Source organism: Anser cygnoides, chromosome 6 (assembly GCF_040182565.1).
Source record: "Anser cygnoides isolate HZ-2024a breed goose chromosome 6, Taihu_goose_T2T_genome, whole genome shotgun sequence".
Lineage (NCBI taxonomy): Eukaryota > Metazoa > Chordata > Aves > Anseriformes > Anatidae > Anser > Anser cygnoides.
Window position 1 is genome coordinate 21,868,788 of NC_089878.1, and position 27,837 is coordinate 21,896,624.

Consider the following 27,837-nt stretch of genomic DNA (forward strand, 5'->3'; position numbering starts at 1 on the left):
GCCATTTCTGAAAGTTTATTAGTTACTTTGTTCTCTCTGGTTTACACTTTAGAAATGAAATAAAGTAATAAAAGAAATAGTTTATTTTTTAATAGTAGCAGATACTGAAGAAATAGATGCATTTCTTACGTTTATAGGGCATGAGGGTGTGTTTCACGTATGGTTTGTATCATGTTGATGTAAAGGACAAATCTTGCGGAATTGGCCTTGTCTGCAATGATGAATATATTGGCAAAGATTTAGTTTGTGTGGGAAGCTGCAGGCTTTGCTCTGTTTCTCAGGAGTAAGAAGTCTTGTACAGCTGCTGGCATTCTTGAAAGGGGAGTCCAAAACCACTTCGCATCCTGCCCAATGATGTAATGGGTGCGTGGATAGAGGCTTGTTAGGGCATGCTCCATGCACTCAACAACCAGGGAAATGTCCTTGTTAAGACAGATCTTGGTCAGTTTTTCTTTCTTTGCTGCATCTGTAAAACTCAAATAAAAGACCATTCAGTGACAGACAGGAAAAGTGACTTTTAACTCTTCATCCAACACTGATTTGTGCAGTTTCACTAAGGAACCGGTATTTGTTGTTTCTCCCTACAGAAGAATTCATAGCAGTTTCTGACGACCAACTACCCCATCCATAATGATGTTGTGATACAGTTTACTCCCGAACCAGCCTAGTTACTCTTTACTGTGGCATAGTCATGGCACAACTGGGTTTGTATTGCAATGACAGTAGCTCAGAATAAACCTAACTGTCAAAAAGGCCAAGGGAAACAAATGCTGTGGTGGCTGTAAATGAGTCTCTCTTAGTAAGGAAATTGCTTTGCAGGAAGCTGTGAAATGCAGTTGTAAAGAAGAAACTTGATGGGCGAGAAAGCCCAAGGAACAAAAGACAAACAGCTTCTGTTGAAGCAGGCTTAAGCAAGTAGTCTCTGTCAGGCAATTCCTGAATGGCTTCATTACCACTGGGGCTAGCAGAAGCAAAGGGAATTTATCCGTATTTGATTACTAAATAAATAAATAATAATGACAGAAAAACACAGCAAGCACGTTGGTTACATCATCAGATAAATGTTTTTCTGTTTGGGAGTTTGCTCAAAAGCTACACGCCAACACAAATAATTAATCTTTAACTGAGATTTGAATAAAGTTTCCCTGAACGAGTCTTTTGTGTGAATAGCCATATTGTGATGCAGAGGCATTTGAAGAGTATCTTTTCCCATGTAGTCTCTTCAATAAGTCAGAATGATTAGAGGATATAGTGCCCTTTTGGAAGGCTTTCTCAGCAAGAAATACATTGCTTCTTTTTATTCAAATGGCTGGAAATTGCCTCACCTTTCTGAAAATACTCCTCTCCATATTGCTTTTTAGTGCTGGGAGGAAGCTGATTCCAAATAATCTCCTTCTCTTTCAGAATCTTTACTGGACTGGATAATGGTGTTTTGAACAGTCCAGGTTGAATGCAAGAAACATTAACTCCAAAAGCTTTCATATCTCTCCTGCAAAGACAACACAACAATTTAATCTCATTAAAAATTCTTATTAATATTGTGGGATTATTTTTTAAATATTTTTGTATAATTTTTTCTGTACTAGTACTTTTATTTCTGGCTTTACATGGCACACCAGCACACAAATACTGTGAGGCAAGCACAGTTGTGAACTTTCAGCTTGTTATCTCAAAATGAAAGAGGGATGAACTGTCTTACCTGCTTGACAGAGTGTGAACATGTATAGGCAGTGACTGTGCAGTAGCTAGCATATTGTATTTCACATCCTATTTCACCTTGCAGTTGCTCATTAGTGATCTGACTTGCCTGTAAGACTGTCTGGCTACCTAAATGTAAGTATCTAGAGCCATTTTATATGTCTTAGTGAGTACCTCTTAACCTCCATCTGATGTTCCAGATTGGTATGCATCCTTTTGGCCATGTCTCCTATCTGTCAGCCCTGTGCAAGTGTCTTGGATACCTCCTGGTATCTAAAATGGCCCTATATATTTAGGTACACAAATTATTACTTGTTTTACATGAAGAAGCCATAGCAGTCTACAGAATTAGCAGAATTAGTTTGTTATATTCTCTAGATCTCTCTAATGACTGGTATTATTAAGAGAAGACACTTTGGAGAACAAAGCTTAGACAAAAATTAATATCATGCAATAACTCATTGTATGTGGTTTTGGTGGTGGTGTTCTTTTTCTTTTTTCTTTTTTTTCTTTTTTCTTTTTCCCTTCGCTCTGGATGGGCTGCTGTTGGCAGTCTCCAGGTGCACTTTTAAACAGGAAAATTAGGTTCATATTGCAGAGACATCTCAGTTCCCTTGAGTGAAACCTTGTCTGCAATAAGGCCCCTGTGCACACTGAGGTAAGTTAGTTATGAATCTTCAAGAGTACCAACTACACCACAGTACCACCTCAGGACACCTTATGTGCCAAACAGGCTTTGTATCTTAGTCTTCAAAAGTGACATAATCTATGCTGAGAAAAGGCGCTTTTAAAAAGAATTAGCCCAAAGTGTGTAGTATTTTTCAGTTTTATATCAAGTTCCAGGCTTGTAGATCAGCTTCTGTTTTGCATGTGCTGGTTTTCAGTTAGTCTGTTAGCCTAGGAAACAAAGAGTGGTCTTTCCTCACAGTATGTTATACCTTAAGCTGTCATTAAATCCTTCTACCCCAAACTTTGAAGGGCAATAACCTCCACTACTGAAGGCTAGACGACCTCCGACACTGGATACGTTTACTATCCTTCCCTTTGCTTGTTTTATCAACGGAAGCATATTTATTGTAACATTTATGAGTCCAATTAAATTAACTTCAATTGGTTCTCTAAAGTGCTCAATATCCAACCAGTCTGTAGGAGCGGATGGCCCTATAATTCCAGCATTATTAATAAGTCCCCAGAGACCTGCAAGGAAAAAAAAGAACATTAGGAAGCAAATTTTTGCTTTATGTGGTAGAATAATTGAACTGGGTGAGACTTCACAGTGAGTCATTGATGGGCCAAAAGGACAACAAATCTGATTTGACCTTACTCATAGCTTTTCATGTGGAACAAGATCACTTTTTGCTGGAAACCAAGCACAGTTTTGAATAAAAGCAATCTGAACAAGTTATAAGCAATTTTATGAAGAGAGGAAAGGTAACATGGAGATTAGAATTTAACCTTAAGTATAATCGGTACTATGGCACATCATAATAGACCTGATTTAAGGCTCAAAGTTACCAGAATTCAGCCCATGAATCTTGTGCCTTTGTAAACCCTACTGCAATAGTAGTCCAACTGAAATCAATTAGCATCGGTAATAGGAGCAGCAGTTTGTCTTGCATGACTTATTGGGTCAAAGAAACAGGATTTGTTTTTATTTTTTGGGTGGCCTGCAAAGCAATATTTCAAAGTAGTTACATTTATTCCCTATAGTTCGCAAGAACATATATTTTTTGCTATGTTAGAGTGAGTGCTTACAAGTCATGTATTAAAAGTTTTCAATTTTTAAAGTAAGTATTCTTTAAGCTTGTTAAGCAGAATTTCTTTAATTTGTTCCTTAGCCTTGTAACATAGCACAGGAGGTGCTGAGCACCCATGCCCAAACCCAGAAATGCATGCGAGTGCAAGCAGTCTTGATGAAGGTTCCAGGAACTGTATATCTGTTCTTATAACAATGTGTCAATAAGCCTGACTTTTTGAGGAAGCATTCGCAGATACTTAGCTGTCACTAACCACTAAGTAGATGTATAAAACATGCCTCTAGTGAGATCTTCTTCCATGTTTCTGGAAGGCGACAAGACATCCATACACACTTGTCAAATGTCAATTAGAGTAAACTGTGAACATAGCATGGTGTTTTGGGGAAAACTTTATTGCAATTCTTTCTTTTTTTTTTAATTTATTCTTAATTTTGGAAGGCAGATATCTTGGCGCTTACCTTCTGACTGAACTTCAGCTTTGATCCATGCAGCCACTTTCTTAACACTGTCTGAATCTCTCACGTCCAGCAGCACTGTCTGAAGCTGGTTAGAGGTCACAGCTTTCAGCTCCTTGGCACCTGTTTCAGTTAGGCAGCTGGCAAAAACACGGAATCCCTTTTTATCAAAAGTCTTTGCTGCCATATTCCCAAATCCTGTGTCACATCCAGTGATGAATATATATTTGCCAGTGAGATTTGTAACCTTCATCCTGTCTCCTGCCCTCCAATGCCACCACAGAGAGATGATGCCAAGGACGAGTACTATGTAAAAAAGCATTTTTACTGAAGTCGTTTGGACACGTTCTTCTGAAATGAAAAACAAAAGTTGCTAGTTATTAAGGTATAGTTGGTTGTTTTTTCCCAAGTTACATGTCTTTATGAATGCTTATGGCCTGGAAAGCAGGAGATACCTAATGCATTCGGATAAGAAAATAATTTGAAATAGATGTAACGGCGTGCAGATCTTTACAACCGTTACTTGTAGATAACCCATCTCTGCAGAGCAAGATGCAGTGAAGTTGCATGTACTATGACCAAATTTTCTTCTGGCAAAACTTAATTTAAGAAGAAATTGCAAACACCTGTCATGTTTTTAACCCCTCTAATAGGAACAGGAATACCACTGTTATTTTCTGCACATAGAGCTGCTTTCTGTTCTGACACGTGAAGTTTTTATTTTGTAATTTTTAAAATAAAGTATATATTTTATATAATTTTAATTTATAATTTACTGTCAATTTTAATAGTTTTATAATACTGTATTATTTTTATTGCAAGTACTGTGGCTGCTCATGGTGCTTCTTTACATAAACCAGTATGCTGGTGAACGACAGCTTCTCGTGCTGTCTGGTATTGCAAAAGCTGTAATGCAGAGATGCTAGTTTTTGTTGCTTAACTTCCTCTGCAGCATCAGTATAGAGGAAAGTGTGATGAAGTAATTAGGCAGCTGCCCTCCCCGTGTGGTGTTTCATGGTTGCTTTGTCAAGACAAGGAAACTTTTTTCTCTGTATATGCAAGCATTGCAGACTGAGCAGAGGGGATGGTTTTCCTTCCCCTGTGGCAGCATTAAAATTACCATTCTACCTTTCTTGCCTGCACCCACCCCAGGTGCTACAGCTCGGTGGCAGGGCCAGGCTGGCTCCTGGAGCCAGAGGCAGACCTGCCTGCTTGGCCTCGGCCTGCCAGAGGCCCCGTGCTGCCTCAGCTCGTGCGGGAAGGCCTGGGCGGCAAACTGGGAGCCCAGGGGAAGAGACTGCTGGAGCAGGGGACACAGTTCTGCTTCAGCTGTGGAGATGTTAACTAAATAATGAGTAGGTTAACATAAGGAAAACATAGTATGGGTTTAATCTTTAATTGGGTCAGTAAATAAAAATAAAAGCCGAATTAGCGAAGCTGGTGGAAGAAAAGGCTCATCGAGGCCCATTTTTGCTACAGCAACAGGCACGTCTACAGACATGGGATTTGGACAGTGTGGTTGATGGTTAACTTCTGGTCCCTGTGGTTGTTAGTCAGTGGGTTGGTGGGACTTTATATTAAAATAATGAAGTGCTGAAATTTCAAGGACTTCAGTCAGAGTACTTTGTACAGGCTGCGTTTCCAACTCCAGCCTGCAAGGTATACTGAAAGGTGCTGCACCTGCCCTCAGTCGCAGGATATGGCAGTGTGAAGATCTAATTTTTTATAGGGGCCACAAACCAAAGAAGAACAAAACCAGAAGGCTAATCAATAAAAAGTATATATATTTTTTCTAGTTTCCAGGAGGGAGGGTAATAAGAGACCCTGGGTCAGAAGCCCTGAAGTCATTTTGGAGAAGTGTTTGGGACAGCTGAGGCACGCAGGCCAGGCAGGCCCATGAGGAGGTGCCATCTTGACAAGAACCGCTGAGGTGACTGAGGAGCCTGGATGCTGGGGGTGGGGGGAGGCACTCTCAGAGAGGTATTTGTGAAAGTTTTTATTTTTATTTCAACACATTGAATCACTATTTTGACAAAATTTACAGTTGTGCTTTTTCTTTTTCTCTTTTTTTTTTTTTCCTGTCTTTGCTGTTTTGATTTGCACAAAAGTTTGTAATGGAGAAAAAATACATACAAACTTTAGTCAGATGAAGGGGGCGAGTGAATGCATATCCTGCTTCTAGTATGTTAGTATGTTTCAAAAGCAGACAGTGAGAAGCTAACTGTAGAAACAGGGCAAGTAACCAGAGGTAATTCCCTCACCCTGTATCTCCCAACCTACTTGCTGGAGCAGCTCTAGACATTGTTTTGCAGTTTCAGGATAGCATATTTTTGTGGCCAAGAACTAAATGTGTTATGACTTAGTGACATAGAGCAGACTTAGACCATGGGAGGAGAAATGTTTGTTTCATTCTGTGTGCTAGCCTCCCACCCAAAGGTATCCACGCCTGGCAATTACCCACTTGGACTTCATACTTTCCATAGCAAGAGAAGATCACCTTTACACAAACATCCCTATTGTGCCAAGAGGTACTTTCCTTATTTCACTGTAAGGAAAGTATCAGCTATTTGCCGTTTCAGTGAAGAAATGTCGTCTGGTCGCAAAATAGGAAAGCGACTTCTTACCAGCAAACAATTCTTTGCTTGCAGCTAAAACCATAAAAGCAGGCTTCGAAAGAGGAAGACTTGTTCTTCCCTTAGGTGCAAAAAGGAGGTTTTTCCTTTGTGTAGAATACTTGCTAAAGGTCTTTAGAAATTGCAGTAACTTTTTCAAAATTTATGCTAGGTTGAAAGAGGTAACGTACATAACCACCTCATGGGATTAACATAATTTCCTTTTTAATAGCATAAAACTCAGAACAGTAAGCTCCATGTAAAATACACTTTGCCTTGTACAAGGTGAATACTAAGTCATGTTTGTATAATTGCTGCGGTGCCAAGAAAAGAATGAAGAGACAGCATGGGGGTACCTGCCAATCTGACCAACTGTGTGCTTACACTGACAATTCCTGCAGCTTCCCACTCTTCCAGTCCTTGCCCTGATCAGAGTTCCAGAGAAGGGACTCTGTTTTCTTCCAGCCTGAATTTGATATTTGTGTCCTCTAAATATATATATTACTGTGATAGTTTTTTTCAGACAAAATTGATAAATAGTATGTAATACCTGAAACTCCAAGAATGGATGTAGAAGTCAGATGCCTAGTAATTCAAGCTGTAAACTGCATGGACTTTAATTCAAATGTTGCTTATTTAAAAACCAGGGTACAAGAAAATAGATTAAACTAGCTTTATTTAGTATTCACTTTACTTCAACTTCATATTATTTAGATGTAAAAAAGATGATAACACGTATAGCAAAACAACAAAAGTAATTTCAAAGACCTGGAAAAATAAAGATGCCAACAAATTGGATTGCTTTGCTTTTCAAAGGACAGACAGATAAAGCATAATGTGGAAGCGAAAGTGTACTATGATATTGAGATTTGCTTTAAAGTTCTTGCAATTTGAAGTGCTATCAGTGTATGTGGCACAGTTAAGATGGGAATTATACTCAAGTCAAAGTCATCCAGTTTTTGGCTCCTCGGCCCTGGGATCACTGTACATTAGCTACAAAAATTAATATGGCTATGAATGGCTACGAAATAAATTAATGAAGCGTGAGAGCTGTCTGCTCAATGCCTTCTGTCCAGCAGGCTAGTCCAGACTGCTATTCTTGCATACAGACTTCAGCACAAAACACTGAAATAAGCTGATCATCTGGAACCTTAGCCTGCAGTGACAGACTGAATCTGTTTACCTGGTAGAAAAGTGTGGCCACCTGCTCCTCCATAGCTGTGAGCATACAGAGCTAAATTTCTGGGTATCTTTGGGAAGCTTTGGAAGCATTTTTTATCTGATTGCTGCTACTACCTCTGTTCAATACTGCAATAAAGATCAGTGGGTTGTAGACTACAGCTTGGAGCAGAGGAGTCCTCTGCCAAAATAGCACATGGATTTTCATTTCTTACTGAGAAATGATCTGTCCAGGAATAACTAAGATTCATTTTTATTCACTTGTTCCTGTGAACTGTTGGAAAAAAATCCACAGAAGAGAGGATAACTCTGACAATATACTGGCATAAACAGCCCTAAAATTCAGGGAAAAAGCAATTATTTTACTTCATTTGGCTCAATGAATTTTGATCTTTTTCTTCCTGTGCAAAGAGGTATTAAAATGATGCAAGCTGAAAGGAAAATGTTTCCCCTCAACTCAGACCGTGACTGAGGGGAATTATCCTGATGGTATTGCTCATGTTTCATGAAGTAACTAGTATCTATCTATCATCTGTTTTGGCTCAGAGATGTTGTATGTGTTCCCTGCCAGAACAGGTGGGAGCATCTGTCCTCAGTCTCCTGGATTTACTGAAGTCCTGCTCTCTAGTGTTTTAATTCAGTGGCTAATTCTTTCATTGAAAGGTCTCTAGGGCTGAATCTAGCAACAGAAACTTGAGTTTTCCCTTCCCAGGACATTGAAAGGAGACAGTGCAAGAAAGCTTGAGAAGCTGAGGTGCATTTGGCAGTTCTTCCTCTAGAAGTTGTAAAACAGGAAGGTGACTCTGTGGGAGTGGGACCAAAACTGAGTGCTGTATTTTCTTCACCTTGCTATGTTTTCTTCTATCTTTTCCACTCCTATATCCTGGACTGCAAGTAACTATTTTTCTCTATGGCTTTAATATGTGGTGGACAAGATAATTAGTACTGTGGTATTATCTCAGTGTTATTCTCAAGGCTATGCTGTGTACTTTAGCAGAGATGTAGACTTCTTTTTGTTATGAAAATGGGAGATGACACCAGGTTTGGGTCTGGTAATGCTGTCGCTGTGTGCACTGGAATGATGCTCAACAAGGGAAACAGCTCAGGTGAGCTAAGTTTGATTCTGATGCATTTATGTGCATGAGGACCTTTCACGGAAAGTTTGAGAGTACAGAACTGAGGGGAGCCAACAGTCACTAAGATTAAGGTAATATCTTTCTACCTTGTTTTATCAGCCAAGGCTCTCTGTAGTGAGAACTGATTTCAAAGGGGAACTAAGCCAATTTTGCCATTTACCTGTAAACCCTGCAGGTGACATTGGCTGGGGCCACAGCATTTTCCCTTATTAAAAAGTCCTTGGTGGGCTCATCTCCAGTGGGAGCTCACTACTGCTCAGTAGTTTCCTTGCTTTTAAATATTCATCTTTTAAAAGAAGAATACTAAAAATGTAAATGTCCTGGAAACGGGCAAGCTATGTGTTAGAAAACCAGGATTCCGAGCAAGTTCTCAGTCTGAACTTAGCAACTCCAAACCAGTTTTCATACTATTCAGCTGATGTTGCTGCCTACTGCAAGGACAGTAGATTACACCGAATTATTACATGGGTAATAAAGTAATTCTATACTAATAGTGATAAATAATGCTATAATAATCTCTTCCAATACATTCATTGTGAGCACTTTTTTTTTTTTTTTCCAGAGAACTGTCTGGTCTCTTCATGTATAATTGCTTTCCAAGTAGCCTGACTTTATGTTGTGAGATTACATTAGTCAAATTTAAACCCTTCATTAGATGTCAATGAACTGTAACCAGTGTGACCGTGTGGTTATTGACCCAGGTGCAAATAGCCAATGCCCAATTTAAAGATTCAGTCCTGCCAAATGGGTTAGAATAACGAAAACATAATGGGAAATGGTTGGGTGCTTCACTGACTAATTGAACAGAATTCTTCCAATTTGTTCTACAATAGGTGTTTTTTCACAGCCACGGGTGAGTAACAAATATATCATGTTTAATGTTTCAGAGATAACTGATGGAACTTCCTGAACTGAAAGGTACCTGTATTTTTCCTTCAAAATAATCTAATCCAAATGCTAAATTTTTGTCTGCACAGTTAGTGCTTTTTGAATGGGACTATTTGAAGAACAAGACATTCAGGTCATATTTTGAAGCAAAGTGTCTTTCTGCAGGTATGCTGTCATTAATATCTGAGCAATGTAGATTAAAAAAAAAAGGGGAGGGGGGGTAGAACTTTTACAACCAGCTTTTAATGCCCTCTATAGCATATATTAATTTATCACTGTTTGCAAAGTACTGCTTTTTAAAATCTAGATTTTGAGTTCCTTAAAGATTTTTGTTTATCAAAAAATCCAGCAGTCATACTTTCATTGGCTAGAGTAAAATGCAGTTTCACTTCAGTGCTGTTTCTCATATATTCTCTGTTGCTAGTTTTTATTCTGTATACTCAGGGGCAGATGAGATGATCTAATCTTCAGTTATCTCTGATTTCTATTATCTACATCATTCTTAATGGAGACATCAACATCTGTATTTTTCAAGATGTTGTAAGTGGTCCCCAGATAAACTTCTAGACCCTAAGGAAGGTTATTTTAGTATTCTAATTCAGCTTGCTAATCTTCTATATTAATATAAGGTAATGAATGATGCCTGCTGGACAGGATAGTATGTGGATAGTATTTGATGTGTTTAACTTCAGAAAACAGAGGAAAAAATGTTTTATTTCCGAAATACTGGGCAATCACCTTTTTTTTTAAAAAAAAAAATAGAAATTGAGGTAATTCCAGAAAGTTTAGGCCTAGCAAGTATTTGTAACAAGAATCGCTACTCTAGTCTTTCATCTTTTTTTCCTCATTTTTAAAAACTGCATCAGAATTCAGGTTTAAAAATAAATGAGTTGTGAAATACATCATAATGTTAAAATACAGTCTCAGAATAAGCATTGAAGTGAGACTTCTCAGCATGATGACAGCACTGAAAGGGCAGACTGATTTTTACAATGTTCTACTAAAAAAATCTGGAATAGATATTATGATTTCAAAGTCAAATAATAGCTGAAAGATGATGAGGCAGAGAATGCCTTTGCTTTGCTTTGCTTTTGCCTCCTTCATCAATTTACAGTATGACACTATTCTTTATCTTTCTGAAGCAGGAATGCACTTTATTTTTAACCACTTCCTAGCTTTTCCCCTGGGAGCCAGAATCAGTACTATGCTTGTATATCACTTAACTTAAATCAGGTTTATAATTGCTGTGAACTCATGAAGTATTTTAAAGCTGCTAGAATGTGCATGTAAATACCACCCTTAAGGTTTAGATTCATTTTGTTTGCAGAAGAGGAAGGAATATAATTTCTTTACTCCAACAGAACACTTGTTTTCATAATCCAGGTAACATTTCCAAATGCACTAACTTCAGTGTAAAATCAGCTGTTTGTCTATTAGGTCAGCTTTCCTTATGCAGTTCTATTACTTGTGTGCTAACCCAAGCAAAGCGGTTTGTACTAGATCTGGAAACAAACGATGGCTTCCTGTAAAAGGACAAATTGCTGGTAAAATTATCATCATTTGAAGAAAGAAACATGAGTGGTTGAAATTTGTATCTTCTGTGTGTCACTAATTCAGTCATAGATGCTTTAACCATTTGAACCAGAAATCTGTAAATAATAAAAACATCATAGTCTTATTTTTCTCACACTCATGGCTTTCTTTAATTTTAATTTAAAATTTTTTTTGAACACGTCCTTCCTAAAAACACATACCTAGGGTTAAAAAAACAGTCAAGCCTTAAGATTAGTTGCATATTTAAGCTGTATTTTCCTTAGAATCACTTCACTGTGAAGGGTTCCTCACTGTTAAACTCCTTATGTTTTGTAAATGTAGCAGAGGCTTTGTTTACAGATCTCCAGCTTCAACCTCACAACTGAATTGACACTTAAAAAAAAGTCTTGACCTTGTGACCAATGACAAAACTGCCAACATTTTGCTAGCTGATAACCTTTTTTTTTTTTTTCCTCTCAAGAAACTTCTGGAACTTTAGGATGATTTGAAAAAACAGTTTTTGGAGATCTGTTTCAGACTATTTCAATTAATCAGACACTGGAAAAGGCAGGATAAAGAAAGCAGATCAAGCTTTGTAGTTTCACTGAAGAAGTGAGTGATTTTTTTTTTTCACTTGCGGAAAATTGTTATCATCTTCTTCAGTGAAAACCTAAGCTCAAGTGACATTAAACCACCAGGAATATAGGCTTGCTCTTAAGCGAACCTATTTCTATTTCAACATAAACTGAGTTTTTCAATGTAAAACTTTATTATCTGGAAATTAAGCCCTTCTTAAAACTCCTCTTCTGTATGCCAGATGCAAATTCAGCTGAATTGAAATTTAATGGTTTGTAGATTAGACCTCATGTGAAACAGGGTGATGTATATATGATGCTTTCGTTTCTAGTCAGAAGCGGGTGTTGCATGCTTTCTCTGTTATAAAGTATACTTGGGAATGTGCACATGGCAGAGACTTCAACCAAGGAAATAACATAGCCTTGTTTGAACCATTTGCCATCTGTCTGAGAGAACAGAAAAATTATGATTAAGTTTGAAAATTGTTTCACTGTATGTGGGAATGAATAAAAAACCCTGTGGTTTTACCTAGTCAGTGACTATTGTAGACCTCGTCAGATTTTTTGCTGTTACAGCACTGATTTGGCTTTACCCATGTATTTAAGGAGAGAATTTGGTTCACAATCTAGGGGGTCACGTAACGTGAACGGGTCAGAATTTACTGACCAGTGGATCAACAAATCCTCTCTGCTCATCAGAAACTTTCAGGCAAGAAAAACGACATCCATAGAGTAGCAATTAATGAACCAATGTCCAAATTAAGGGATGTATTGAATGCAGTTCTGCAGAGGTCTGTCTTACTTCTATTATAATCCAGTAATATTGATAATGACATGGATGACGGAATGTATGATATACTTATTAAATATGAGCATGACATAAAAATGGGAGAGACTGCAGATATGCTGAAGAGCAGGACTAGAATTTAAAATCATTTTAACGAACAGGAAAAATGGGCTGAAAAATTTAAAGTGCTATTAAAATCTGGTAAGAGCAGACAGGAGTAATCAACTGTGAAAATATAGTTTGTAAGCAACTGGCTCTGTAGAAAATTGTTTGCAAAAATTAAGTGTTTTTTTGAGTTACAAGCTGAATGTGAATCAACAGAGTGATGCTTTTGTAAAAAAAAAAAAGAAAAGAATAGAATGTCACACTGGGTTGTATAAACAGGAGTATAATCTGTGAAATGTGAAATAATCCTTCTCTTTTACTCAGTGTTGGTAAGACTTGTGCTATACTGCTGTTATGCGCTCATCACTTCAAGAAAGACTTAGTAGAATCTAAAGGAGACTCATGAGAGTTATCAGAGGTTTGGGAATTACAGCCAACAAAGGAAAATGGAACGAATTGCTTTATTCTTCTGAAGAGGGAGACTTTTTAGTATTCTCCAAATATATACAGCCTACCTGCAAAGTGGAAGAGTATTATTTCCATATCCACGGTGGATTGCATAAGAAGTAGGGGGCTTAAATTCTGACATGTAAAATTCAGATTAGATATTAGGAAAAAACTTATTTTAGCAATAAGGATGTTGAAGCACTGCAATTGCTTGTGGAGGTCTTCATTTTTGATAAACATCCATCAAAATGACACAAGAATAATTAAATTCTTCCTTGGATGTTTAGAATTAACCAAGAGACTTAGGTCTTTCCAGCCCGATTTACTGATGATGCACATGCCAGAGATGTAAAGTTCAGGACCAGATGATAAAAGAAAAGAGAAGGGTTCCCTCTGTTACGGTCGTACTGGCCACTTAGCAGCTTGGCTGGGCCTTGCTCACTGCTCCCTTGTAATTTAGGCAGGATCTGTCGTATTGGGCTATAATCTACAGATGTCATCTGCATAAAAGCAGTAGTTAATTTTAATATGACCATTAGCAGGGACAGGGCTGTTTGCAGTAGGCTGCAAAGCTCATCAGAGCCACTTCCATTTAAGGTAGGAGGTTCCGAAGCCTTTTGAAAGATTTGCACTTTGGGGTGCTATGCAGATCCTTCTCCGAGATGTTTCTCTAATCTAGTTTCACTGTGCCTGGGTTGTCCATTCTGTTACAACCTGCACTGTAATCGGGGGCATTGCCCTGGGATGAGGGCAAAATGAGGGCAGAGATGAGGTAAGCAGGAATTTAACATAATATTATTATATGTTCAAAGGCTAACATATGCTGATACTATTTTTTTCTCCACCTCTTCTCTTCAGGACTTTGGATTTGAGTAACTGATCATCATGTCTGACCCTGTTGTTCTGCGTAGCATCAAGAGATTGGGAGAGGATAACTGTGCTTTTGACTTGGATGGTAAATATAAGGAGTTTATTCTTCAGTCAGTTTCAGATTTTATCAAGCATGTAAAATTCGTAGTGGGTGGTCTAAGTGGAGCGGATAGTCAACAGAATACAAAGCAAATGCTCTGGAATAAATACACAGTTACGTGGCACCTGCTGCTGTTCTGTGAACCTGTGGGTATACTGTCTGCAAAACAACATTTCCGTAAAAGCTATGTATAACAATCCCTTCTCGTGGACAATCTTTACTTATCAGCCTACATATTCAGTGTCTACCTAGGTTTTTGTATTCAGCACTTAGGTGTACAAGTAAATGGAAAAAAAATTCAAAAGTTCTGTCTACCCTGGTTGCTAGAGCTGCTTATCTCTACTTGGCAGAATACTAATGAGATGGTTCTATGCAAAGATCTGCATTCCTTTTCCTCTTCAGAACTTTTCCCCTTTTCTTCCATTTTTCCCTTGCAATGTGCATTTTTTTCAGTTTGTCAATCCAAATGCAGCAAGAGTCAAGGAGGAGAAAAATGAAGAGAAATTGCTAAATATGTTGACTGATCTTTATAAGACTTGAGAAGAGCAGACAATGGGAGAGGCATTAAAATTTTATCTTAAATATAAACTACACAAGAAAGCGAAACAATAGCACATAATGGAAGATAAATTGCAATACAAAGTAATGTACATCTGTACCTGCATCATACATAGAGTAAAAGGGGTTCACAAGGGGATTCCATCACTCAAATATCACCAGGTTCCCTAAATAAACATCTAAGTCTGTATTTTTAAAATCCTTGGCAGCTGTGGTCTAACTCTGGATTTATTTAAACTTCCGTTAAAAACCTTCTTGCAGAACCTAACAAAATGCTCCCGGCCATGCATGAAATACCCTGTGTACTAAACATGGGCTTTATTGGGATTTACAAAAAGGGCCTTCATTCCCAATTTCATCTGCCCCAACACAAGAATAGGTGTTTTCAGGTGGGCTCTGAACAAAACAGCTAGATGAGGAGTGTACTTTATTGTCTTGGGTTCTCTTTTTTCTTTGACTCCATCAGATTTGTTAGGGCAATCAAGCTGGACAATGATAAAGACTATGGAGTTTTATTTAATTTGAAAAATTTTATGATAGATAAGAAAATCTGCAATGATCACTGTACAGTCATTGCTGTAGATTTGAGTGAGTGATGTAGCAGGGCATATTTGTTTCAGAATTTCCTTGGGTTTTACAGGATTGCAGGGGGATGTTTAAGGAATGTTTGGATGTGGTACCTAGGGACATGGTTTAGTGGGTAACATTGGTGGAAGGGGGTCAGTTGGACAAGATGATCTTGGAGGTTTTTTCCAACCTTAATGTTTCTTTGATTCTATGATAAAATCAAAGCTGGAATGCTGGTTTGTGTAGCTGATTTTAAAATCTTCATCCGCAATAGGATGGGATCTTATCAATCTTATGGGACTGTGAGCATAATGGTAGAGTTTGAACATATCTGGAGTATTCAGTTCGGTCTTGGACTGAGCCTTGACTGTATTTATCTTTGTAGAGACTGACTGATATCTGCAAATATAAAAGCAGCTGTTCCTTTAGCAGATGGTACATGTGATTTTTGGGGGGTTTGAAGCTAGGAAATGAACAAGAGCTTTGTGTGTAGAAAGTGTTATGTTCCCACCTTCTGTCTCTCTGTGCTAGCCAGACAATTCCTCTGGTTTTAACCATCCTCATCAAATATCTTTCACTTTGCTGGGATTATTCTCCTGGACTAGATAATCTCCTGTCGAACGGAGCCAAGGTACTATTTTTGTTAGGAACTTCAAATCTATTGTAACAGCTGGTAAGATGATAGTGAAGGAAATGATTCTCCTAATAGCTTGAATATGTTCATAAACAGCATTAGGCATTGAAACGGGTTGCCCAGGGAGGTGGTGGAGTCACCGTCCTTGGAGGTGTTTAAGGAAAGGTTGGACCTGGTGCTTAGGGACATGGTTTGGTGGGTGACATTGGTGGGAGAGGGATGGTTGGACCAGATGATCTTGGAGGTCTTTTCCAACCCTAATGATTCTATGATTCTGTGAGAAAATCAAAGCTGGAATGCTGGTTTGTGTGGCTGATTTTAAAATCTGCAATCCAGCAGCAGCAACTTTGGCCCCATGGCTGTGGTAGAAACCAACATGAGCGTTCCTGAAAGTCTGCTCTCTTCCCAAGATACTGCTACCCCAGCACACACTACCCTGCATCCTGGTGAAACGAGCAGCTCTCTGCATGCTGAAGCAATGCAGACCTCCCCACTCACCTTCCCTGTTATTTTATTTTATTTTATTTTATTTTATTTTATTTTATTTTATTTTATTTTATTTTATTTTATTTTATTTTATTTTATTTTATTTTATTAAGCTTTTAACTGAGGCTGCTAGCTGAAGGCAGTTTAAATGCTTGGGGCATTTTGGGCTCTAGTATTTGTTGAAAGGGGGGAAAGACTGAACAGAAAAGGGAGTGAATAGGTAAAGGGGTATGCCTTTTTAGGGCAGAAAACTTCATGTCTGTTCCAGCCATTTATTTAGATCTGCCAGATTGACTGTATTTATCTAGCTGTGCTGGAGGGTCGCTTTTTGTCTACTGGTTTGTCTTCTGTGCTTGCTGTTTTTTTGCTCTTTATAGGACTTTAGCAAAAGACTTTCTAGTGGGATCAAACCCACTCTCCTTTTTACAGTTAGGATTTTTTGGCCTATTATGTGTTGTTTCTGGTTTCTCAGTTTCCTCAGAAATGCAGCTGTCTTCTGCTTAATGTATTGGGCAGTTTACTGAACTGTTAGAGCACCTTCCCCAAAGGAAGCATCAGTGCTTTAAAATGATACTGGCATTCTGCTGAGTGATTTCTTCCACTCTGTAATTTCCAGTGAGGTATTTTTCAATAACCATCTTCTGTACATGTTACTAAGAATTATCACACTCTGGATTAACAGTTGAACACTGCAACTGTAGGTATAGTTAATAGCCAACTTTAGTTGGGAGCCTTTTGACTACAATTTTTCTTCATTTGATTCAAGTATCAGATTTTCTCAGGCTTCCTTTTTCTGCGTTCTCACAACAGCAGTAAAAACTCAAATTCTTGACCATGTTCTGCAGCTTTTCCTTGATTCTATGCTTTTTCAAGTTGCAATTAAAAAAAATAATAATTCAATTTTCAAAATTGGTTGAGCATTCAAAGATTACTATAGCTTTTTTTCATTATGGTTAATATATTATTTCATTGTCCCTACATTATTTTCTTTACTATAAAAATCATGTTGTGTCCTCTCTTTCTATTTTTTTTTAATTACAACAGTGTGAACTATTGCTCATCTGTTTCTTTCCTTCAATTTAAGCATAGGTAATGTCATTCCAATTTTTCTTCCTGCTTAGAAACTGCAGGCCCACAATAGCTGTATCTCTGTTCCTTGGACTCTTGAATAGCATTGCTATACTCTTGTTTTCCTCTTCACATTTATAGATTAAGGTTTATTCACCTTTGGAGCATGCTTATTTTGCTCTCTAAATCAATATGTCTCAGAGTGCTTTTTCACCAGGTACCAGGTTCTTTTGTTCTCCCTTTAAAATTTTCCTCCCAGTAGCCAATTAGTTCTTTTTTTTTTTTTTTGGTGATACACTTCACATTACCAACCAGCAGAGGAAGCTTCCTCTAAACCTTTTGTTTTCTGAGAAATCCTGGAGAATACTCTGGGAATGGTTTCAAATCATTATAGATGTCACCAGCTGCCAACCTCCAGCAAACTGAAAACAGATGTTTCTTTTTCTTTCACAACCAGTTGTTTTCTAACACCAGATGATTATTTGTACTAATAATTAGGAAGTATAAAACCTTCCTGGAAAATTTCTGGAATTCATGGGATGTACGTATGTCCTTATTGAAAATATATTTTCTTTTTACCATCCCTTGGTAACAAGCAGAGCAGAATAAAAGTGGTGTTAGCTAAAGCCAAATAAAGTTATCTTACTAACTCCATAAAGGAGATGTAATCAGCTGTTCTGCTCAGTCCCAAACTCGGACTGCTTAATTCTAATGTTGCTGCCTTGGGAAATGCAAAAACCTAGAGATAGGGGAAAAACCTTTAATTGCATACCCTCTGTGTATGCTCCATGAGACAGACTAGTCCATGCTCTACATATTGTCACTAGATGTGAAAAAAGGAAGGTGACTGGCTGAAAAACGTACCATGGTTCTGAATCTGATGCTAAGCTGCCAAGTACATGGTAAACTTGAGCAAGGTACATATGCCATTAGGTTATCCAAACTGTGCTATCTACATATGTATGCATATACAATGCTCTTTCTTCATGGTCATGTCAACAGACTTATAGCAAATGTTTTATACATCAGCACTTACGATGACACATCTTTGGGGTAACTGTCAAGCTGCGCTTTAGGTATGACATCTTTAACACCATCTCTTGAAAGGAAGCTAAATGCAGACCTGTCCTGGGGACTACAGCACAATTAAATCTTGTAGCATAGTTCCATTTCTCTAAGTGACAGTTCCTCAGAGAACATCCCAAGAAAAGACACCAGCGTCTATTCTTACTCTCCAGTGACACAGCTGCCCCTTTTCTGCAGGATCTGTCATCTCTAAGTTGGAAAGCAAGAATGATGAGCTACAGCTCCTCCTTTCAGGGAGCGCACATGGACTGTCAGCAGACTGAATTGTTGTGGGGTATTCCTTGGTGAGATAGTGTCCAAGTGAACTAGCTCAATACTAGAAAAAATGTTTGCAATGAAAATGAGTTGACTTTTAGCAAATGTCCTGAGTAATGTATTTAGTGAAAAGCATTTTTTCACCTTGGGGACTGAAAACTTACGATGACTACTTCAAGAGAAAACAGGCATATATTGATATTAACTTGCCAGGGCATTATTAGACCCGAGTCAGTTCTTGGCCCTGACTTGATGTATTAGTGGAAATAAGATGCTTTATAATTTAGGAACAGTTCCCATGGGATTCCAGGGTTTATTTTTCATATGCCTGCAGAAGATTTTGTACTTGAATGATAATTATTAACTCTGCATTTATTTTCCCCAACAGGTAACAGCTTCAAGAAATCAGAGTAAGTCATGTACACATATGGAACACTCAATATTTCTAGGAATATTCAACAAAGTTTATGTAATCAGATCAAATTGAAGCATTTGTAGTCTTAAATAAGGACTATCCAAAAATTTGGATGATAGTTGTTTCTCTAATTGACCTCAAAGAATCCATTATTGCAACGATGTTTTGAGGTGCTGATTATAAAACAATGCGTAAACCTTCAGATCATTTTAATCCAACCTCCACTCTAGTCCCCATCTAAAGTTTAAAAGTACCATAAAGTTACTGACTCCAAAGAAATCCGAAATAGCTTGTTTCTTCAGTAATTTTAGGCAAAATATCTGAAACAAAATGTAATTTTAGAAAACTAACCAAGAAAATAAAGAGATGATTGTAAAATCTTATCCTTTCTTTGCTAGGAATTTCTATGCCTATGAAGAGCCTTCTGAAAAAAAGAAAAGTGAAAAGTGAGTTAAGTTCAATTCTGTGTACTATCTTTGCATATAGAACAAAATAAATACTAAAATACAAGTTTATAATTGTATGTTTTCTGTTCTTGAAGGTCATCAGAAAAGAAAGAAAAAATTGTCCGTGTTGGCTTCTTTCAGCTGGTAATGAATGAAATGAATGGATATAGATGTCTATATGGTTCTGTAGAATGAATGACAATAATGTATGCGGTTGTTTTGGGGAATAGCTGTGAATAAGCCAAATTTGTAAGGAATTAAACTATTTGGCATGAGATCCTGCCATTAAGGTCAATAGGAATTTAACAGAACTATTCTTCATTTTGTCAGCTGAGTATTAATTATCAATATCTGTGTCATAATTGTCTATTAAACATGTTATATTGAACCTACAAGTAGATATGGGGATAAGAGTTAAGTTGCACATCAAGGATCTGGGTGACCTCAGTTCATTCTTATTTCTGCCAAAAACTTGCTGTGCAATCTTTGGCAGATAATTTAGGTCCCTTGTAGTTACTGTATTGGTATCGTAAGATTTGGTAACTATAGAAACTTGGAAATGCTCAACACTGTGTGGTATGTCTAGCCTTAGGTAGTACATTTGATGGGTCTTGGAGACCCATCAAGAGAGATATCCAACCCAGCAGCATGCAGCAATTTTTATTATTTGTTTTGCATGTAGTTTATGCAAGTTGCCTGTAATGTGTCCAAATTAGTAAGGCCCTGACTGTAGTACTGGCCTAGTGCAGTTACATCCATGTGGCTTGTACTCTTATCTGGCTAAATATCTCAAATCTTAGTGTGAGAGAACACAGTCCACACTTGGCCACTGTGGTTGTGCCCAGAGATAGAGAATTGTGGCAAAATACAAAATGCAATTTCCGTATGGCAATTGGAGCAGGAATCACAAGTCTTTCCTTCCCCGTGAACTAGCCTACACAGAACTACGCATGTACAGAGATTTAAAACTACAGAAACCAAGAAAGCTCTCTTCCCCATTGTATATTTGTTTGTTGACCAGAAGGGTTTGAATTCTGTAGCCTTTTATGCAGAGCTGTTTAACTCCTGTAGTGTAATTGCTAAACAATATTTTTGCATCAGAGGTGCTGAAAGATTAAATATCACATATCTGTGCACTTTTTGTGGCTTTTTTAATAAGAGAATTCTTAAGAGTTCTTATGAGTAAAGTTTGCAAAACGGTGATAGTACTACTGTTTGCTCTTTTTTTTTTTTCAGAAAAAAACTTTTATTTATTTCTCTTGTATGTTGACTTGTTTTTCCGTTTATCTTGTTTCTGTCCCAACATCCCTTTTCCATTTGTGCTCCAAATTCCCACACCTTCTTCTATCCAACACTTCATAGCACCTACAGAACCTGGACAGGTTCTTCAACAGGCTAAACCTGTTGAAGGTACAGAACCTTCAACAGGCTAAAATTCTTCTTCATACTCTTATTTCAAAATATATAGTGTTTGATATTAATTTTCTATATGCACAATTTGGTCTATACATTTACACGACTTCAACCTGAGGATCAGACTTCACACAGTTGTGACCAAGGTAACTTAAATCACTGTATTTTAGTTGAGTCACCAGCTGCATGTGTCAATGCTTTTGGCCCATGGCAAATGTAAGGCAATAGGGCTTAGCACAATCCTTTTTTTACTGCATAATGAATCATGTTTCTATATATTTCTTGTAGCTTAAGAGCCTGTGCACAATTGACTGGCCTAGCTAATGCTTTTCAGGATGTTAACTATGAGAACTTGCTCTGAGACATTCAGGTGGCTTTCTACCACAGCACCCCAGACTTCTGAGAAATTGGCAAGCTCTATTCAGAGGCTTTGCATATTGCCCTAAGGCTTTTTCCTTCCTTCCTTCCTTCCTTCCTTTTCCCGTTCTGCCTCCTCACAAGAAATCTGCACAGCTGACTATATATATGGATTATAATTACTATTCTTAATCTTTTAGCTACTGTCTGGCATGATGATAATGTGGAGTGATATTGCACTATTAATATTATATGATAATACATTCATTCACATGATTGGATTCTGCTGTCAAATACTTAAGGGGAGCTCATCATAATTTATGAGACTGTAATTACAGGTGCGATTAGATTAGATTGGAGAGAGAGATTTGTCTTCTTTCTGTATTGAAGAAATGCTGACATTTAAGGAGAATGGTTTTGTATTTGATCCACCTGATTAATGATTTATCAGTATACAAGGAACATGGAGACTGCCTCTCAGCAGAGACCATATTTTTTTCCTGTCTCTTTAGTTTCGATTTTCTTCACCTATGGAAATTTTAATGATGGCCGTTGGTAGTTTCTGTGCTATTCTTCATGGAGCAGCCCAGCCAGGCGTGTTGCTTGTGTTTGGTGCAATGGCAGACACATTTATTGAATATGACATTGAAATGCAAGAGCTTAAAGACCCAGGCAAGATATGTGTAAATAACACCATAGTGTGGATTAATGGTACTGTTCATCAGAATGAAAAGAACACCACAATAAGATGTGGGTAAGTAGTACATGTGCTTGTTTCTTTTACTGTGTTATTATGGCTTGTCTAGAATGTATTGCTACAGAAGGTCCAGCTCAGCTCTTGAAGTTTCTATTTTCTATCCATAGGGCATAAAAGGAGCATGTTTTTGTTACAAAGGCCTGTTTCAGAGCTAAAGGGAGAGAAGGACAGCTTGGATATTGTTCATTCAGCTTTAGGTGTCAGCAAGGATATTCTTTGGTGGTGATTGTTCTGATAACATATATCCGCTATGCATCTGAAATCATTTATATGTTTTCTGTGATGATCCACTAGGTAATAATGACTTCTGGACATTTTTGTTAGGACTTAGGTGCTTATAGGTGCCTGATGACTTCAGAGCAAGTTCACTAAACTTTAATCATTGGAGAGAAAAGTGCACTTCTAGAATGCAATTCGTTTTAGCTTATGGGAGATGTCTAAGGCAGGTCTGATGGACTGCCCTTTAACAGTGCCTGTTTCTTCCCATTAGTTATAATAAAGGGAGTCTAGATGAATCATTCATATATAAAAATCTGTCAAATCCAAATTTGAACCTGTAACCTTTCTTAAGGCTTGGTTTGCAGTGCATTGTTCTGAGAGTTTTCTAATCTCTGAGTGATAGTATATTAGATAATTAATTCAAATTAAAACTCACTTGTCTAATGGTCTCTGAAATTCAGAGCATATGGGAAGCGATCCACATTTTTAAATGTAGGTGACCGGGGCCAAATTATATCCAGACTGTCCAAGCCAGCCCCTGATAAGGGGCTGGCAGTTGTGACAGGATTTGCTACAGACCTCCGTTCCTCTCAAGCATCAACTAGCCGTCAGGTAGGATACATTAAGACATTAAAAATGGTAGTGGGTATTTATGATAGACACATGAGTTATTTTCATGATTGTGTTTTGCAAGAGATCAGGTCAGGTACATAGTTTTCTCTTTTGGCTTAGAATGTGAGTATACCAAATTCTGGGGAAACAGAATAAAGCTTGTTCTTTGCAGGCCATTAAAAAAAAAAAAAAAAAGTCTGAAAGAATATCCAATAACCAACAAAAAAATGTTTGTTTCAAAGAAATCTGAGTGTTATACCAGCAACTCAGTGCCTTTCACTGATATTAGGAATAATTTGATACTACTACTTGAGCTGAAAGAGATGATCATTTCAGGTTAGCAAGAAAGTAATACTTGAATTTACTTCAACAGCCTTCATTTCGCTCTGTAAAACACTGTTTAAATTCAAGTGATATTTGTTTGTATAATGGTACAAAATAAGCTAATTCAACATCTAATGAAAACTTATTGGGCAGCTCTTCCCAGAAAAAACATCTTACATGTGCTGCTGTTGAGCATGCTGTCCAGTGGGGTTTTACATCTGGCCCTTGTACACTGCACAGCTGCTCCAGGATGCAGGCAGATTTCCTGATACTTGCCAGCTACCCACCCTTGTGCCAGAGGGAGAGCAAACAAACCAGCCCCTGCTAGCAATAGCCTCAGTATTAGGAAACAGTGCCTCTGGTAGCAAAACAAGCTGACTTGCCACCTAACTTGACTCTAGACTCGAAGAAATGCCAGATTAGAAATATGTGAGAAACGTTAAACAGTATCATTAACTATTTTTTTTTTTTTTTAGGCTGCTGGACATTGAACAAGAAATGACCAAGTTTGCAGGTTACTATGCAGGAATTGGTTGTGCCGTACTTGTGTTAGGATACCTCCAAGTCAGTATTTGGCTCCCTATTTTGATTTCAAGGTTTAAATCACTAAATAATTAAGTTTATAATAACTATGTTTCCTTTAACTGCTTAGTCAAGAGCATGTTTGAGCAGAGCAGACACTTTCAGTTCTTATCCTATCTGCTGAAATATGTTAACTCTGACAATCTGAGACCTCCTTGGATTTGTGCATACACAGATGTGTTGTACCCAGTGAGGTAAATGCATGCTGTCCCTTTCACACCAGAATTATTTGCTCGAGTGTGGTTACTATGGAAGCCATATGCCCTCCTGAAATAATAGCTAAAGGGCATGCAGATTCCTAGTAGGCATCTCAACTGAGTTGAGCACTGTGTTTCAGATATAGAGATATTACAGAGTAATAGTGTAAAATAGTGTAAAATTGGTGTTGGAGGAGAATCACACCCTACATATTCCGTAGTAATGGTTCAAACCTTATGACTGATACGAGCCACCAGCTTGGACAATTCCTGTGGAATCTGCTAGAATCTGCTGCTTTTGAAGCTTTTTATAATCACAAAAACCATTGGTCATTCTCCTTCCTAAAAACTGAGAGCTTTGCAGAGGTAGAATGGCTGCCATCCCTAATATTATTTACAGCTGTACATAGACTTTTTTTTTCCTATGGCATTCATGTAACAGCACAAGTAATTAATCTTGCATTTTCTCCCAGTCTGTCCAAATTGAGACAAATGCTTGATCCAGAGGCTTAAAAAAAATGTTGGATTATTTAAAGATCAAGGGCATAAAACAACTACTGTGTGTGTGTAGCTAGAATATATTTTACCTGAATAGTAAGTTATCAATAGCCAAATTGCTTTTTCGCATTTTAGCCAAATTGCTTTTCCCATTTGTTGGGAGTAGAAAGACTTTTTACTGCAATTTATCAACCACATTATGCTCTTCCCAGATATGCTTATGGGTTATGGCTGCAGCTCGTCAGACACAGAAAATCAGGAAAGCGTATTTCAGGAAAGTAATGAGAATGGATATAGGCTGGTTTGACTGTACATCTGTAGGAGAACTGAACACCCGAATTTCTGAGTAAGTAATTTAGAAAAAAACATGCAACAAAGAACATTTTTACACTTCTTTTCCAAGCACAACAGAGTGCCAATAACTAGGCATTTGACAGACGCTTCTAGTATAAAATAGAGCTACATACCTGGAAGCAGGGACCAGGCTAATGGTCTCCCCCATATTTAAACTGAGTGCTGTAACTCCTGTAACTCTTAAGCTAAAACTATTTTCCTTTTATACCTTTTCTGTCAGTGATTTTTTGTTTGCTTGTTTTTGTCACCTCATCCTGTCCTTGTATTCTCTTACTCTGTGCCCAGTCCTTTCAGAGTAGTCTCTAATTTGTCTGCCAGTGCACGCCCCTCTGAGACTCGAGGTGACGGTTTGAACCCTCTCTCATGTAATGGAAAGGAAAATTACACATACACTTTGCTCTTGACGGCTTTTAAAAGAAAAGAATGAGGTTTACTTAATCTTCTGCTAAAGCAGGTACAAGCACCTACCTTTAGAAAAGGACCCAAGGTAGGTGGAGCAACCTTCTTGTCCTGGGTGAACATTTAGCTCTGAGAAAAACGGAGTTTAAAGCTTGCTTCTTCGCTTAGTGGTTCCTGTTTACAGGATGAAGGCAGCTGCAAGATGAATATGCCAACTCTAGATGGCTCTCTGTTCTCTGTCATGCCTGCATAATAGTAGGGACGATTGCAAAAGATTTTTGTGTAGTTGAAGGGAATTTTTTTTGTCTTTACTCACCGCCCAGTGGTGTCTATGATTTTCTGTGGTGTTCTTTTTATGAGGAGTAAATGTCAAGTTTAACTGGCTGTGAGGAATTTCTCTGACAAAAAAGATGAACTGAACAGTACTTCTGTAATAAATAACACCCAGTTCTCTGTTCGTTAGAACAACAGTGTCTTGTGCCCACATAAAGCTTCCTGAATGCAAAAAGTTCTCAAGAAGAAATACGAACCTGTTCTTCAACTCAGCACTCTTACATTTTCAATAGAAGACTGTAATCTTACTTAATACATCGATGAGCTAACAAATCTGCAACTTAAACGTTAGTGCTGCTTGCTCATTTTTGTTCCAGGACTTCCTAGTTCTTCTGATCTCAGGGGTGCGATAGTAGCCAAGAGAAGCAGAAGTATAACGAGTGTTTTGCTTTGAGACATTTTTTCTGCATTGGCAATGGATAAGCGAGAACAAATGAACTGTGCAGCTGCGTAGGGCTCAAATTATGTTAACCACTGCACCACTCCCCCCCATGTGATACAGCTGTCATGTTTTCCCAGTGCTTCCAGCAATAACGTAGCACTCCTCTATTCTCCCGTTCTCCCTCTCACTTAAAGAACAAACTACCTGAAAAGGTTTAGAGAGGATTTGGGAGGTGGTGGAAGGTGGAACAACAAAGAGAGTTATAGCCCTCCTCCTACCCCCTCAGCAAGGCTGTACTTAGTGCTGTATTGATGGGAGGAATGCCGTATCAGCTACTCTAGTTTTCCTTTATCAAATAGCTTGTTCCAGCTGTGATGTCTCTGCCCCCTCCTTTGAATCAGCTGGAGCACAATAGCGAATGAGACTGCTTGCAGGATGGCTTTTCCTAGGAAAAGACATTATCTTCTCGGTAGTACTCATGTATAAGTGCCTTCTGGCATTGCAAAGGTAACAGCTTTTCTCACTGTAGCCCAGGGTCTTTGGAATGGGTAATGATGGAAAGAACAGGGGTGAGGAAGGGCCCTCTCCAAGGAAAAGTAACCCCTATGTGGCCAAGACCAGCAACACAAAGGATAGATATGCTCGCTGATCTTATTATTTTTTTTCCCTCCTAGTGATGTTAACAAAATTAATGAGGCTATTGCTGATCAAGTGGCAATCTTCATCCAGAGATTAACCACCTTTGTGTGTGGATTCCTCCTGGGATTTGTCAGTGGATGGAAATTGACCCTTGTTATCATTGCAGTCAGTCCCCTGATTGGAGTTGGAGCAGCTATCTATGGCTTGGTAAGTGCATTCTGAGAGGTTCACATACAGGCGTGATGAGCAGGGAAGATCATGTCATAGAGCGTGGAGGCTGTTACACCCCTTTAAAGTCAAGAGAGGCAGATTCTGGTCACAGCAGCACTGGTGTGTGTGTGTGTGTGGGGGGAGCTTCACTCCCACTTTGCTTATTCTGATTCCCAGAATAATATATCCAGCTTCCAAGATGGGATTGTTAGCATAGCTTCTATGGGGTCCTGTGCATGAATTTTATGGTTGCTGAAATCAGAGACTGGCCTACAGCATCTGATTATTACTCCACACCAGGTTTAGATGGTTAATATAGATGTGGGACTTAATTTCTGTGACTAGGCTTTTAGAGATGACCCAGTCTTGGATCTTTATAACATTTCAAAAACAACTGCTCAGACTCACCTCAAGCCGTCCCAGCTCCCAGCAGCTGCTGTGTCCTCTCCCAGTTGTTCCTGTTCTGCTCCTCCGCCCACAACCTGTACCTCCCTGTCACTGTCCAGAGGAACCAGGAGGAAGAGGGGAATCACAGGATCGTCTGCCTTGCCACTCCTCTCCATGCTCCTCCTCCACACTCTCTCATGCTCCTTGGTTGGGATCAGCCCTCTGACTAGCTATCTCTCTTCTTCTACCTCAGGAACAGTTTGCTGTCATTTTGCTATCAAACTTATGGTGTAACTCTGACAAATTTTGTTTCTTCCTGCTCTCTTTTGCAATGTGCTGTCTGCAAAGCAGATGATATGAATAATGACTCAGTGTGAAGTGGGAGAACAGCATTCTGGCAGAGAATGAAATCAACTCCAAAATGCATCTTTACTTCATTTGCAATTTCTTTCTGACCTCGTTCCCCTTTATGTTTGTCATTTTCCCAATTTTAATTCTTCTTTCTCTGTCCCCATCT

General features: G+C 38.3%; 2 protein-coding genes across 17 annotated transcripts in view; one reads left to right on the forward strand and one right to left on the reverse strand.

The window, feature by feature from the left end:
• Nucleotides 1-27,531, reverse strand: LOC106029963 (dehydrogenase/reductase SDR family member 9). 4 transcript variants are annotated; one of them, XM_013171450.3, is made up of 6 exons: nucleotides 27,342-27,522; nucleotides 25,439-25,614; nucleotides 3,914-4,261; nucleotides 2,637-2,895; nucleotides 1,326-1,489; nucleotides 1-466 (listed from the first exon to the last, which is right to left on the reverse strand). In XM_013171450.3, the coding sequence occupies exons 3-6, from the start codon at nucleotides 4,230-4,232 to the stop codon at nucleotides 240-242; spliced, it is 969 nt and encodes a 322-aa protein (XP_013026904.3). In that variant the 5' UTR covers nucleotides 4,233-4,261; nucleotides 25,439-25,614; nucleotides 27,342-27,522; the 3' UTR covers nucleotides 1-239. The 4 variants fall into 4 exon arrangements, with proteins under 4 accessions (XP_013026904.3, XP_013026908.3, XP_013026907.3 ...); XM_013171454.3 differs by lacking the exon at nucleotides 25,439-25,614 and having other exon boundaries at nucleotides 27,342-27,531; XM_013171453.3 differs by lacking the exons at nucleotides 25,439-25,614; nucleotides 27,342-27,522 and adding an exon at nucleotides 25,686-25,709.
• The window catches only part of ABCB11 (ATP binding cassette subfamily B member 11), a 69,451-nt gene that overhangs the window by 13,802 nt on the left and 27,812 nt on the right, over nucleotides 1-27,837 (forward strand). For 4 of the 13 annotated variants that reach the window (XM_066999518.1, XM_013171430.3, XM_066999524.1 and 1 more), the window contains exons 6-13: nucleotides 14,031-14,127; nucleotides 19,185-19,206; nucleotides 19,610-19,657; nucleotides 19,753-19,801; nucleotides 21,940-22,181; nucleotides 23,816-23,903; nucleotides 24,829-24,962; nucleotides 26,759-26,930. In XM_066999518.1, coding sequence (XP_066855619.1) covers nucleotides 14,058-14,127; nucleotides 19,185-19,206; nucleotides 19,610-19,657; nucleotides 19,753-19,801; nucleotides 21,940-22,181; nucleotides 23,816-23,903; nucleotides 24,829-24,962; nucleotides 26,759-26,930 — 825 coding nt within the window. In that variant the 5' untranslated portion in view covers nucleotides 14,031-14,057. Of the gene's footprint in view, nucleotides 1-5,706; nucleotides 5,841-9,423; nucleotides 9,691-9,724; nucleotides 9,756-9,874; nucleotides 9,891-11,962; nucleotides 14,128-19,184; nucleotides 19,207-19,609; nucleotides 19,658-19,752; nucleotides 19,802-21,939; nucleotides 22,182-22,367; nucleotides 22,479-23,815; nucleotides 23,936-24,828; nucleotides 24,963-26,758; nucleotides 26,931-27,837 lie in introns of those variants that run through there. The other 9 variants (XM_066999519.1, XM_066999520.1, XM_066999521.1 and 6 more) reach the window with 9 other exon arrangements.